The sequence below is a fragment of the Arvicanthis niloticus genome, chromosome 6 (assembly GCF_011762505.2).
Source record: "Arvicanthis niloticus isolate mArvNil1 chromosome 6, mArvNil1.pat.X, whole genome shotgun sequence".
In the NCBI taxonomy this organism is placed as follows: Eukaryota; Metazoa; Chordata; class Mammalia; order Rodentia; family Muridae; genus Arvicanthis; species Arvicanthis niloticus.
The window spans coordinates 88,547,287-88,562,057 of NC_047663.1; the positions used below are offsets into that span (position 1 = coordinate 88,547,287).

General features: G+C 39.8%; 1 protein-coding gene across 4 annotated transcripts in view; it reads left to right on the top strand.

The window, feature by feature from the left end:
- Window positions 1-5,092: 5,092 nt before the first annotated feature.
- Window positions 5,093-14,771, top strand: part of Cpeb4 (cytoplasmic polyadenylation element binding protein 4) — a 63,593-nt gene continuing 53,914 nt past the window's right edge. For all 4 annotated transcript variants that reach the window (XM_034504898.2, XM_034504899.2, XM_034504900.2 and 1 more), the window contains exon 1: window positions 5,093-7,621. In XM_034504898.2, coding sequence (XP_034360789.1) covers window positions 6,497-7,621 — 1,125 coding nt within the window. In that variant the 5' untranslated portion in view covers window positions 5,093-6,496. The remainder of the gene's footprint in view (window positions 7,622-14,771) is intronic.

Here is a 14,771-nt window from a genome sequence, read left to right on the forward strand (position 1 = left end):
TAATCCCATCATCCAGGAGGCAGAGCTAGGCAGATCTCTGTGAGTCTGAGGCCAGCTTGGTCTACATCCAGAGTTCCAGGACGGCTGGGGCTACAACAAACAGCAAAAAGCATGATCTCCTGTATCTTGGGGCCCAGCCTGGGAATCTGTATTTTATAAGTTCCCATGGACTAATGTTTGCTAGTTACATATGTTTACAGAACAAGAGAGCAAGAAATTTGGACACAAAAGTATCATTTTTAGTCACCCTCTCCTATAGATAGATGGCACTTTTTTAAAAATAGAAAACAAAATTCAGAATTGACATTCTCTTTGCAATATAAATTCTAGACACAATCAAATCATTTGATGAGTTAGACCAGTATTTGTGAGTTTATGGATATATTGGGATGAATTATAATCCCTGACTCAAGATTCTCTGTTCTCTGGACCCTATAGTTCCCAGCATGCTCTGCAAATCTACTGTTTTTCCTGGTGGTGCAGGTTAGATTCTACAGCCTAGCTATGGGAGTGAGATGGCAGGTACTTGGCAGCATGATCATGGTTTTGATGCAAAACAAAGTGAATCTACTCAAAGCCCACATAGGGTGCTGGAGTCCTGAGAGAGTCCAAGTTATTCTGTGTGATCCCTAGCACAGTTTGCAAGGGGCAACCCAGTTCTTGCTCACCTATGTCTTTGCAGGATGAGTCACTTCGTGGGAAGCATGTCTACATGCTGGGCCTCACCTTTTCAAACCAGTTGTTTGGTAAGGATGCATTGGAGAAGCTGGCTGTTCCCACCCAAACAGCTTGTTAATTAGCGCCTTGTGCTAGCACTCTGCGGGAAGGTGGGAGGAGAACTCAGAGGCTTGCACACACTGCAGAACATCAAGCAACAGAAGAAAAAAAACAACCGAGCAATTAGTCATTAAAAATGGTGTGTTCTAAGGAAATGCGCACCACTTTCCAATACTGGGTCTCAGTGAAAAGCAGACGTGGAATTTGAGAAAAGATCTGTTCTGGGGATTGGTTCCATCTCTTTCTAGCTCACCTTGTGGTAGCAAGTTGCAGGCACTCCTGGAAATGAGATGGTTCAGAGTTATCCCATTCTTTCTTTGCCTTCACAGGAGTTGCCTTTAACTCTTAAGTTTGTTTTGTTTGCTTGTTTGTTTGTTTTTTGAGACAGGGTTTCTCTGTGTAGCCCTGGCTGTCCTGGAACTCACTCTGTAGACCAGGCTGGCCTTGAACTCAGAAATCCGCCTGCCTCTGCCTCCCAAGTGCTGGGATTAAAGGCGTGCGCCACCACTGCCCGGCTAACTCTTAAGATTTTTATATTCATTAAAAAGTATATTGTGGCATTTTATTAAGAAGCTCATTAATGTCGCTAGCTAAGTAGCTATTGAGTATTAATTTCCTGTGCAGTCAGACTTTATACCTGTCTAGACTTACCTTCTTACTAAAACCAATACTAAGGACACTAAGTCCTTCAATTCAATTAACAAGCTTCTGGGTTGCTGACTCTAAAAGGATCAATTGCTTTAAATATTTCTGCATGCATAAATATGAGCTTATATCATTTAAGGTAGTATCTGGTAGCTTCTTCTGTAGAGGTGCCATATTTTATAATGTGTCCCTGTGTTTTATAGAAAGAAAAGGTCCCAGGGCCCATGTGCTGTATAACTCTTGTGGGTCTCATTCACATACCAGGTAGTCTATGGTACCTTATGGAACTGAACAGTACACAATATATGCAGCCTTGGGTGAAGGGTATGATTGCTAAAGTCATTAGATAGGCTTCTAGGTAGCTTGGGTGTGGGCTATTTGGAAATGGCTGGCAATATATGCTTCGAAGACAGTAGTGAGGACATCAGAGCTCTAGGGGGCCAGAGTTTACCTTGTGTGATTATGGTATGAGACTTACATCATCTGCCAAGCTTTAAAAGAAAGAGGCTGGTGAAGGAGACAATAACATTACTTCCTAGAAGGCTCTAAGTTTAGGGTATGGTTGGCTTCAAGACCTAGAGGGGGCTGGGCAGCAGCTGGCAGGGTATAGGTATTCCTTAGTCTATAGCTTCTCTAAGGGTGTGTCTATATACTAGACAGGAAGAAAGCTGTGTAAAATTTATTTTTGAACCTGGTAGCACCTTAATGGTTAGGCAAAGGATGCTTTCCCTGCAACCTGCCAGCTTCCTGTTGAGCATACTTCATGGACAGGACTCCTAATGCCAGCTGAGTGCTCCAGCCAGCTCTTATCTGCAACAGTAGATCCCTTTAAAGATCCTAGAGTTGCTGAGCTGTTGTCATGGCTAGCAGGGGATAGTTGCTGAGGCCACAATGTTTTCAAGAAAGGTAGTCTTGGGTTGAATATCCTAAATTTCTGAGTAGGCAACAGACTTAAGAGAATGGTTTCTCCCTTCCTTCTCCCTTCCTCCCAGAGCTTAACCACGAACCTGACCCTCGATGACTCAGATATCCCAGTGGTCATCTTAGTCTCAGCCCAGACCAAACCTTAAACAAGCAGACTGATCTAGGGTGGAAGCACTGAACGATCTCCGTGTGTCTTCTCCTGCAAACCAAGAGAAGTTCCTGAACACTGGTCCATGCAACTTCATCTAAGTAGAAGATGCCGCTGAAGTAACTCTCTGGACTCCATGTGTTAATAAGGAACATGCGTCTTGAGCCCTGCATATGGGCACTGGACTTATACAGACCTCAAGTAATTCACTAACCTAGGAAGGGTCCTGGGGGATACTGTCCACATGGATCTATGGGGAAGAAAGGACTTGGAGTGGTGATGCTGAAGGCTGCACAAGGAGGAAGCAGCAGAGTTGGGTTCAAATTCAGGGCTGCTTGGTTCTCAGGGCAGACCAGTTTCCTTTAAGCCACAGTTGCCATTTTAGATGCTGAGAAGAACTGATAGCTCCAACAGACCCATAACCATCTACTGGATGCAGAACATCCATCTAGTCATTAAGTAAACACATACTGAGTCTGTTCTGAGCCAGATCCTCTACTGGTCACTGGCGACATAAAGATAAATCACAAAGATCTTTGCTGTTAAGAAACTAACCTACTGACACCTGGTAGTAATTTAAAAAGAGGCATCTATAAGACTCTAGTAAGGGGAAGTTAGGGAAATCATTCTGGAAGAAATAGTACCTGGCTGAGCCAGTTCAGTCTCAAGGTATGTCAGGGGGAGTGGCAGAAAAGGGGAATGACAGAGTAAGACTCAGAAATACCTTTGCTCAAAGAACTCACAGACCTTCAGAGGTCATTAAGAAGGAGAATAACATATCTGAATAAGATCCACATAGGCAAGCCATATAGACGTGCTGGAGAAGTGAGACACTATACATAGCAGGAAGGGTCAAATGACGGTGATGATGAGTCTTTGAGACAAGGTCTCACTATATAGCCCTGGCGAGCCTGGAACTCTCTCGATGTGTAGACCAGGATGGCTTGGAACTCAAGGATTAAAGGCGTATGTTACCACACTGGGCCAATTTTTTTTTTCTTATTTTGTTAGAATTACTTCCGGCTCTAACCAAGTTTTATTTTTCTTCAGTTTCAATTTCCAAATGAAAGGAAACATTTATTCAACACGCATCCAAAGCTTATGCTGAGGCCCCAGCGGAGCACATAATGGTAGGCCTATACAGTAGGCCTATACAAAGGCGAAGACATGGAGTCCTTGAGTAGACAGCAAACAGCCAACATGTGAGCTCCAAACCAAAAGGCATAAGGAACTAAATGATTAATTCAGACTTGAAAATCGGACCTTTCAGAAAAGATTTCATTATTGCTGCTTTCTCCATGTATGTCTCCATTCAAGATTCATTCCCTGGTGCTTTGCATCCTCAAAGTCAACGCTTTAGAGCAGTGGTTCTCAATCTTCCTAAATGCTGCGATCCTTTCATACAATTTCTCGTGTTGTGGTGACTCTCCCCACCATAAAATTATTTTAGTTGCTACTTAACTGTAATTTTGCTACTGTTATAAATCGTAATGTGAGCATCTGTATTTTCTGAGGGTCTTTGGCAACCCCTATCCTGTCAAAGGGTCGTTGGACCCCTGAAACCACAAGTTGAGAACTACTGCTTTAGATCAAGCACTGGTTTAGAGACATAAGCCACCAATGTAATATAATGCCATATACAAGCATGAGCCGTATCCAGGGTCATGTATGCCTGTAAAAAGAGTATTCAAATGGCAGAGTAGGTAGTTTGGAGACTTATTCCTCAAAAGAAATAAGAGTTTGCCAAGGAGAGACGACAAAGGCATGGAAAAAAGCACAGAGTATTGCCCAAAGGTTATTAAGGCTTGAATTATGGAGTTTGGCCTTTATTCTCCAGGTAATGGACTGCCATTTTTTAAAAAGGTTGAGCAGAAAAGGACCGTGACTGGATTTTCGTTTTTTAGGAGCATCCTTCCGTTCTGCTCGGTAGATGGAGTAAAAATTATATAGTTGGTGGCTCAGCCATGGACGCCTATAGCATCTGCATCTCAGAGGGAGGATGGGAGAGTAGGCAGGGCGGGTGGAGGAACGGAGACCGAAGGGAATCCCTCTGGAGATGTGCGTTCTGGATAAGGACTATGCAGTTCTAGGGACAGCACAGATGCCGGGAAAACCCACCTCCCCCTCTATCCCTCGGGGGCGGAGCTCCTGCCAGAGCACGTGATGCCCGGGGCACCCACCTTTACTCAGGGCAAGCCTCTCAGTTATTCTCGGTTTCATGGGTTGCCACTTCGACCCCCAACACTTTAGCTCAGTGTTTCAGTGTGCAAGATGCCCATTCTCTTCCGAACGTCTCTCTACCGGCTTTCTAAGAAGCCTGCTTTGGGAAGGCTAAAATCGCGAAGGAATCTTTGCCCACAAAAAAGATGGCGATGCACCGCTTAAAGTGGGTGCACAGACCCAACGCCGACGCCGGCCCCTCTGGGCGAGGCGCAGGCGGAAGAGGCGGCTCTGAGTTGACCGGAGACCTTCCTGGGAGGGGCTCTGAGGCTTGAGGGCGTGGCCTAGTCGGAATTGTAGTGTCGGATTGGTCTTCCGGCTGCTAGGCGTGGCCTCCGCAGCACCCCACCCCTCCCTCATCGAACCGGAAGTGTCTCTCGGTCTTTCCAGCTGGTTGTCATTTCACTCGGCTCGGTCCTGAGGAGAAGGACTCAGCTGCGGCTGCGGGACCTGGGCACCGGAGGCAGTGGCGGCGGCGGCAGAGGTGGTGGAGGCAGCGTCGACAGCAGAGGAAGACGAGGAGGAAGAAGGAAGAAAAAGAAGAGCCAGGCGGAGTCCGCAACGACGACAGCTGGGACTGCGGGACCGGGGAAAAGCGGCGCGGCGGCGGCCCAGCAACCGTGAGGAGAAACAAAAGCCTTCTAAATTATAGTTTCCAATCAGTCTAGGGGAAAAGAGAGCGCGAGCCCAGGGGGGAGGCTTTTCTCCTTTAGAGTAACTACGGTAGTGGGGTTTTCCTTTTTGTCCATCCCCCTTCCCCCTCCCCCCGGCGGAGAATCGAACTGAGAGAACTGAACAAACCGCCCCTGGGTCCCATGAGGGAGAAAAATCCCGGAGCCGCAGAGAGGGGAAGAGGCAGAAACCGCAGGACCTTCCAGGTCGCCCCCTTGCTCCCCGCACCCCCGGGCCGCCAGCTCGCCCTTGTCCAGTCTCGCTAATCCCTCCTGATCGCGACACCCCCCAGAGGGAGAAACGGGTGTTCCAACCCCTTTCATGGGGGAAAGGAGGCCGAGGGGAGCCCAAGAACAGCAAACGCAGCAAGATCTGCACCCGGAGCCCCAGGAACAGCCCCAGAGGCCCACACTGCACCCTACAAAAGAACAGAAACAGGACCAGGAACAGCAGAAATCTCCCTGCAATCATCTTTCCTTTAGTCAAGGCTGATTTCCTCTTTGGCAACCAGAAATTCACCTCCCGCCCCAGATAACCTAATATAATCTATCTATATATAAATATATAATATATAATGTTCTTAAATTATTCCTGATTTTTTTAACCAAGCTGCCAAGAAAAGAACGTATTCTCCCCTTAATCCTATTCTAATTTTTATGTGAATCTAAACTGCTGAGGAAGACCATATGTGATTGTTAAATTTTATATATATATATTTTTACTCCGCACAATGCTTATTCTTCTATATCCATAGATGCTTGAGAAGCTGTGTTTTTGTCATTCATGTACATTTTCCTTTGGAAAAAGAAAGCGCCTATTTTACTAACCAAAGACTTGATTTTTACCTTTTTCCTTTTTATTCCCTCCTAGAAATAAACCCAATTGGATTCATATCAATATTTTAAGAGGTTTTTTTTTTTTTTTAGGTTTTTTTCCATTCAGAGAGACCAGAATTCCAAATCAGAGATACGTAGGGTGATAAGCTGTGATCTTTGAGTTAGCTATAAATAAGATACTTCAAGCAAACAAATTTGAGATACAGGGGAGGAAAGACGTTGAGACATTAGGTTGTCTTTTTTTATTGTGAGATTCTGATCCTAAAAATAATAAATGGGGGATTACGGGTTTGGAGTGCTAGTGCAAAGCAATACTGGGAATAAATCTGCTTTTCCGGTCCGATTCCATCCACATCTGCAGCCTCCACACCATCACCAAAATGCCACCCCCAACCCTGCTGCTTTTATAAATAATAACACAGCTGCCAATGGCAGCAGTGCTGGGTCAGCTTGGCTCTTTCCTGCTCCAGCTACCCATAACATTCAGGATGAGATCTTGGGGTCAGAAAAAGCAAAAAGTCAACAGCAGGAACAACAAGACCCTTTAGAAAAGCAACAACTCTCCCCGAGTCCAGGTCAGGAAGCTGGAATATTGCCTGAAACTGAAAAGGCAAAAGCTGAAGAAAATCCAGGCGACAATTCTTCAGAAAACAGCAATGGAAAAGAAAAACTACGCATTGAATCACCAGTGTTGACAGGGTTTGATTACCAAGAAGCCACGGGCCTTGGGACTTCCACCCAACCCTTGACATCCAGTGCATCATCCCTTACTGGTTTCAGTAACTGGTCAGCAGCGATAGCACCTTCTTCCTCCACGATAATCAATGAAGATGCAAGTTTCTTTCATCAGGGAGGGGTCCCTGGCGCTTCAGCTAATAATGGTGCTCTCTTGTTTCAAAATTTTCCCCATCATGTCAGCCCTGGCTTCGGTGGTAGCTTCTCCCCTCAGATTGGGCCTCTCTCCCAGCACCATCCTCATCACCCCCATTTCCAGCACCATCACAGCCAGCATCAGCAGCAGAGGAGGTCTCCTGCCAGTCCCCACCCCCCACCTTTCACACATAGAAATGCTGCTTTTAACCAGCTGCCTCATTTGGCGAATAATCTTAACAAACCACCTTCTCCATGGAGCAGCTACCAGAGTCCCTCTCCAACCCCCTCTTCTTCCTGGAGCCCAGGAGGTGGCGGCTATGGTGGCTGGGGAGCTTCTCAAGGCCGAGATCACCGCAGAGGGCTGAACGGTGGAATAACACCCCTGAACTCCATCTCACCTTTGAAGAAAAATTTCGCAAGCAATCATATTCAGCTCCAGAAGTATGCTCGCCCTAGCTCGGCCTTTGCTCCAAAATCCTGGATGGAAGATAGCTTGAACAGGGCTGACAACATTTTTCCTTTTCCGGTAAGATGTTGTTCCATTAATAGATTAAGATGAATAAGAAAGTAGTGTGGTGGAATGAAAGAATCAGAATTGTTTGTACTTACATTAGAGATCTTAGGAAATGAATCGGTTGCCAGTCTTTATTTTAGCAAACAAGTATAATTGGAAGAAAATAGTTAACCGTTTCTTGGCCTTAAGTTTTCCATTTATAGTTAGATACCGGATGGTTAGAGATGTCCTAATTAATTATAATACCTTTCTTGCTTAATGAGAATTTTCTTCACTTGCTTGAAGCAGAATGGTGAAACAATAATGTGTAGCAGAAATGTATTTTATTATGGAAATTAATGAATGTTTTCTGCCTATCTGAAGGAACTGAAAACGACCTTTTTTGACATTGTAAGCTAGGGAGTCACTGAAAGCAACTCAGAGTTCCAGATTTCCTCCCGGTTATATTTAGACGTGGACCTTGCAGTCTGAGCAGTCTGAACTGATCAATTCAGCAATTCCTCTTAGACCTCTTTGCAAACTCTGACCTTGTGTCAGTGAGGACTACTAGTTAGGGAGAAATGGTACAGATGGTTTCTTTGTCATGCTTAACATGTATTTATTTATCTATCTATTTATTTTGCAGTGCTGGGTATACCCATTTCTTTTTGAATACCATGAAGATGTTGATTTCAGAATTTCTGTTTTGTTTTGGGGGGTTATTGTTTATTTTGGTTTTTTGATATATGATGCCTTTTCACCTACTTGTTTATTTTCCAGTGTTAACACTAGGGGTGTAGATAATTAAACTATTCCTAAAAATAGGTCCAGGCAAAGATCACTTCTTTGTTGCTACTAGTATATCTTTTTTCTGATAGGAATCACATTGCTTGTTTTTGAACTAATGAGCAGCCAGTTTGTCTTGCAGAAACAAGGTAAAGGGATTTCATATCTTAGCTCAACATTACTTGCCACACTCAATTTATATACTGTAGAGTGATCATTTTTATGTGCTTAGAAAATTTATAGAAAGTAGTAAGGTCCATTGAGCCTGTTCTCATATCAACTTCGAAAGGTAAGTTCTATCGTTATCCCACTTATAGATAAGGGAAGTCAACATGGGCTTAAAGCCAGGTATACATGAATGTGTCATGCACAAGTGTTACAGCAAAAGGTTTTTTTTAGATACACTTTTGCAGGGACTAAAGCATATTATAAAACAGTTGTAGTGTTCCTATTTAAGGGAAGTGAAAGTCTGATGGAGAGAGCCCTGTGTCAGACAAGGAGTTAAATATCTCTTTATTCCTTAAGGATACAGGTGTAAGGAATCTTAAAATATTTGGTCAAATTTAGTTTTAAATTTTCTTAAAAAGACTTTTATTTTTGCCTATCAAAAAGTTGTTGGCATTTTGCTTTTAGAAAACACTATTTTTTGCTCAAGCCAAGTGCAATTGTCATTTAGTGACAGATAAATAGCTGTTTAGGACATTGACAATGGCTTTAAAAAGTTGTTATTAATATTCTTTAGAACATAAATATTATAGCAACGTAATGCAAAGGTGACTTACGAACTTTTAAAGTATTGCTAATTTTAAAAAGCCATACCTTTTAACTGAATTATGATTAGAGTGGGAAGTGAGTACGCTTTCCTTTCTTACTTGCTGCTTTTTATGCTAACAGTAAATTTATGTGATGTTATGGTCATTTCCTCATTCTGAGCATCCTGATTTATGGTAAATGTTTGTTTGGGAAAATGAGAAGTATAGGAAATGAAATATCTATGTATGTGTGTCATTTTTTTCCCCTATGGGGCTGATAGTATGTGTAACATGTGGAATCCTTTTGATCAGTTTCATTGGTGATTAACAGACTAAGATTGATACTAAAAGCTGTTGTTAGAAACTAGCTCTTTTCAGAGGGTTGGGGTTGTCACTCAGTAATAATAGAGCATTTGTCTGGCCTGCAGAAGGCTTTGGATTTGATCTCCAGCACTGAAAAACAATTACTTTCCTCTTGTCTCTTCTTGTCTATTATGCTGAGGATAGAAAAAGGGTGGTCAGGAAGCCCAGTTCAAATACAGAAAAGCTGGATGTGATAGTTCATGCCTTTAATCCTAGCACTTAAGAGGCAGCTGGATCTCTGTGAGTGAGTTCAAGGCCCGCCTCGTCTACATAGCTAGTTTTAGGCTAGTCAGGCTACATAGGGATATCTCATCTCTCTCTCTCTCTCTCTCTCTTTCTATATATATATATGTATATATATATATATATATACATTTATATATGTATATATTATTTTTCAAATATGGAGAGATTAGAAAGTAGATTTTTTTTCTTCTCCCATCTTCATCATTTTTGTTAGTGGTTTTAATTTGAGGTTATAATATTCGTATACAATTAGGATAGTATGGAATTGGTATATTAAAAAGAAATTACCTGAAATATATCTAATATTGGGCAACAGTTACTTAATTGGAAATGAACCAAAATGCTTTTTGCATTTAATTATTACAGGTATGTTTATGTTCTGACTATATGCAGGCTATTAAAATTATGTTTGTGTATGTGTGTACATTTGTACATGTGGGGGTCAGAAGAAAATTTATAGGGTCCAGTTTTGTCCTATCTCCAAGTGGATCCAGGAATCAGACTCAGGTGGTGCTTTTACCCAGCATGCCATTTTGCCTGACCCCAACCACCACCCCCCCTTTTTTGTCCATTTTCAACTTTCTGTTTTGCCCACATTTATGAAACCTAATTAGGCATTCCAGAAGCCCCCTAACTGATCTTCCAAGGAGGTATATTTTGAGAAAAAAAATTGATTAAAAGTTGCTTCTGACTTTATTTAGCCTAAAACTTCAAGGTATGAATTGAGAAGGCATGGCTTAAATCCTGTTTTCAGACACATTAAATTAATATGCATTTAATAATATATAAGCTGCCTTTATATTCTAAGTGCTTTATACATATTAATTTATTCACTAATCCTGTGAGGTGAAAATTATTATTTACATGCAAGATTTGGCTCTTAACCATTAGTTATACTATGGTGCCCTTTACAAAATCATAATATAGATGGGGGTGAGAGGAACTCCTCCCAGAGTAGGTAAGATGAAAGGAAAAAGTCAACTGTATTTATGACCAAAAGCTGAGTGTAAGCCAGATGTCGTTTCTGCTACCCTGGAAGCTGAGGCAGGTTGGAGAGTGTAGAAGTTACAGGCAGCCTGAGTAACATAGTGAGGCTCTCCACTAACCAACAGAAGGTGGCTCATGGAGTTTTCAACATAAAAAATAGACCACATTTGTTTATCAACTCTAAATGTTAAACTTCATAAAGTTAAGGTCAATACTTAAAATTGTTATAACATTTATTTATTTATTACATATATTTAGTTATACAGTATTACAATAATATTTTAATTATTTATTACATTTATTTATTGTATTTATGTATGCATGCCAATGCCACAGCACATGCATGAAGGTGAGAGAACAGCTTGCAGAAGTTGTTTCTCTTCTACCATGCAGGTCCCAGGGATTGAACTCAGGTCACCAAGGTTTGCAGCAAGGGCATTTATCCAAACTCGCTGGCCCAAAATCCTTGTGCTTTTAATTCTGAGTAGTTACTATAAATCAGGAATGGGTGAGGCGCCCTCACATAGGCTCTGTCACTTCCTATAATAGGATCTTTCAACCCCATGATGTTTGTTGTATTGTCCTATCTTTAAAATAAAGAGACAAGGCCCATATTCATGTATGATTTGATCCTTAGGTTTAAAAGAAAGTCCTATCTCTCCTGCCAAACACATCCTGAAGCTTCAATCTCCAAACCAAATAATAGATTGGGATGCCTGCCAGTAATTTTATTTGAATATAGCACCTTTTTGGAGTAATGCCTCGATCTGTCCTTACAAGAAAAGTGGAGCAGAATTTCTCAGTCTATATATTATTATCTAAAGCTATGTTTATGTTCCCATCTGCATCAGCTAAAAACCAGGGAAGTGGCCACAAAGATTGTCCTCCATCTTGACTGGTAGAGAGTTCAGTACTTTACTTAGGGCTCCATTTGCTCTTACCTTAGACACATCACTTGTTTAAATTACACAGGTAATTCTTGTCACTATGATAACTTATCTGCTGTTGTTAGTTTAGTATTCTTAAAATTATTTCTCACACTGCATGCTTAGAAACAAAATGTCACTGCAGTGCTTTAGGTCAATAAGTCTTGGTGAATTATTAAAAATCATCATAACATACAACTTCATTCCGTTTTATTTTTTTCTTAATGTGATTCCAAGAGAGTTTTTTGTTTTATTGTTTGTTTTTTGCATAGCAAATCTCTTGTTTTACTTAGAGAGAAACCAATTTTGTAATTTTGAAATATGTGCTGGATGGTTCTAGCTATGGCAGAATTGAAGTCCTGGAAAACATTCTGGGAAAATCCTATGAGGTACAACATCTTCTTCTTCGTAGGAAGCTTCTAACTAGGTCCATTATTTCCCAATGGAGCTGAAACTAACCATTTTTAACCCTTTCCCTTCCATGTTTTCCTCATTTTTAAAGAAGACATTTATTAATTTTTATTTTTTGTGATTTGCCTGTATATATGTCTATGCACATCATGAGGCCTAGTGCCTGCAAACCTGAAGAGGGCATTAGATCCCCAAGAACTGGAGTTACAGATGGTTGTGAGGTGCCATATAGGTGCTGGAAACTGAGTCCAGGTCCTCTGCAAGAGCTCTTAACCACCAAGCCTTCTTTCTAGCCACCACGGTAGAATTTTAAACCATATTTTGAGTGTGCCTGTGTGTTCTCAGGGAAACCATGAAATATGATCAAGAATTGTCCAAAAATCTATCAGGAAAAGTTTACTTATTGCAAGCCTAGTGAATATGGTCATTGCTAATTAAAAGTAGGAAGGTCATACTTAGTTCACCAAGGCAAGCTTGTGAGAATAATCCTTAGTGGTTCTCCTCAGAAAGAAACAGTTAAAAGTACTCTTAAAATTAACTTAGGCTTATGTTTGAATTTTACAGTCTAAATTCATTTTTCTTTCAACTTTTCTGTCTTGGTAGAGTGAAAATAATCTTGAAAGCTCATGCTGTCATGTTGTTTCCAACAATGTGCTATATATACCTGGGCTTTTGGTCTCATCACAGATAAGATAGTGTGAACAACATTCTTCGCTTTAAGGTCACAAGCCCACACCCAGTATGACTATTATTCTCTTTTAACTTTTTGTAACAAATATTCATTTTATTTCATTTGAACTATTCAAAGATGTGTTGCAGAAATTAAAAGACAGTTTTGGCCTGATCTGTTTAGGGCAGGATGCATACTTTACAATTTAATTTAGTGTAGCTTTCTTTATATTTTATATTACTGGAAAGAGATGGAGGTACATTTTCTAATTTTAGAAAATAACTGGTAGTTAGATAAGATTGTATATATTATTATTTAAGTCAGCTTCTGAATGGGAAATATGAATAACTACTGGGAAACACTATTAATGTGAGGCCAAACTGTATTTGGCTGAGACATGCTTAAATTTGATTCTGAACCCAAACTGAATGGCCTGGAGTAAGTCCCTTAAATTTTGGAAGCTGATACCTTATTAAGATAATAATGGTGAAGGATTAGTGTAAGGTACCTTAAATATGTGGTCATGCTAAAATTGGAAATGTGTCTTTCAAATGTTGGATAAAATTGTAAAGATAATTACAAATGTAGCTGGGGTTTCTCTGAGAAATTCTGAACACTCTCAGTATTGTGTATCTTATTGTTCATGCTTTGTTTCTCAGAACACACCTTTACAACCAGCTACACATGCAACCTGGGAGAGAGAAATCATTTAACAGAGTTACACATTTTCTCAGAAAAGCAACTTTTAGAAATATATATATATATATATATATATATATATATATATATATATATATATAATGTGTGTGTGAGCTTTGATTTAAAGTTTGCCTTTAGAGATACCATTTGGTCACAGAGTATAAATAAGTAATGTTTACAAGTATACAAAGTAGCTTATTTAAGAATTTATTTACAAATTTCCAAATATTACAAATTTCCAAATAATTTTGGAAATTTTGGAAATTTCTGTTTTAGTAATGATCACATTTACATATCATTTCTGTTATGCCTAAACTTGAATCTTTTAGTTTGCCTTAATGTTCAATCAGTTAGCTCCTGGATTAAAATAGAATTAAACTATTAGGTTAGTTTATGATTTCCTTATAATGTTAAAAAATGCATGCTAAATGTTACTCAAACATTCGAAAAGGTTAAAGAGAGATTATAAATATATTATCAAATCATTTTTATAAGAGTTCTGTACCTATTTCATAACATAGTTTCTCAATAAATTTATGCTAAAAATTAAAGTATAAAATAAATTAAAGTATAATAAAATAATATAACATATAATATTTTAATATTATATATAAATATATGAAAAAGTCATACAATATGCAGTTTAAATCAATGATACTATTTCCAACTTCTGAAAAGTTACACGTTTTCTATTAAGTATATTGTTTTATTAATATATAAATTTAATTTATGGATCCTTTAATATATATATATTGTAGTATTTAAAGCAACACATAATAAAGTTCATTTTCATATTTTAGACAGAGTATCACTGTGTAGTCCAGGGTGACCTGGGACTTGCTATGTAGCCTAGGCTTGCCTTGAACCTGTGATCTCAGGTATCTGCTTCCCACTTTCTTAGATTACAAGCATTTACCACCATGCCTGGTGCCTAAAACTTTTAATAATCCAACTCAATGCAAACCTTTGGATAGCAGAATTCTGGTCCTGCTTCATGACAAAAAAACAAAACCCAAACCAAAAACCCAAAAACCTCGATCAGCTATTTAAACTTTGACTGGTATTAATCAACTTGTATCATTCAGTATTTTGAAAGATTTTTGCATAGAATTGCTTTATTGAAAGTTTTAGGCACCCGGTATGGTGATAAATGCCTGTCTCATGTTTATGGGCCAAATTATTAAACTTTAAAGTTATATAACTTATGTTATATAACTTTATATTAAACTTTTTAAAGTTATATAAACTATGTAAGTACTTCCCATACTGTACTGTACCAAGGCTGGACAAATTTGAATTTGCTGAGTATTTTTTGATATACCAAGTCATTTTTATACACCTAA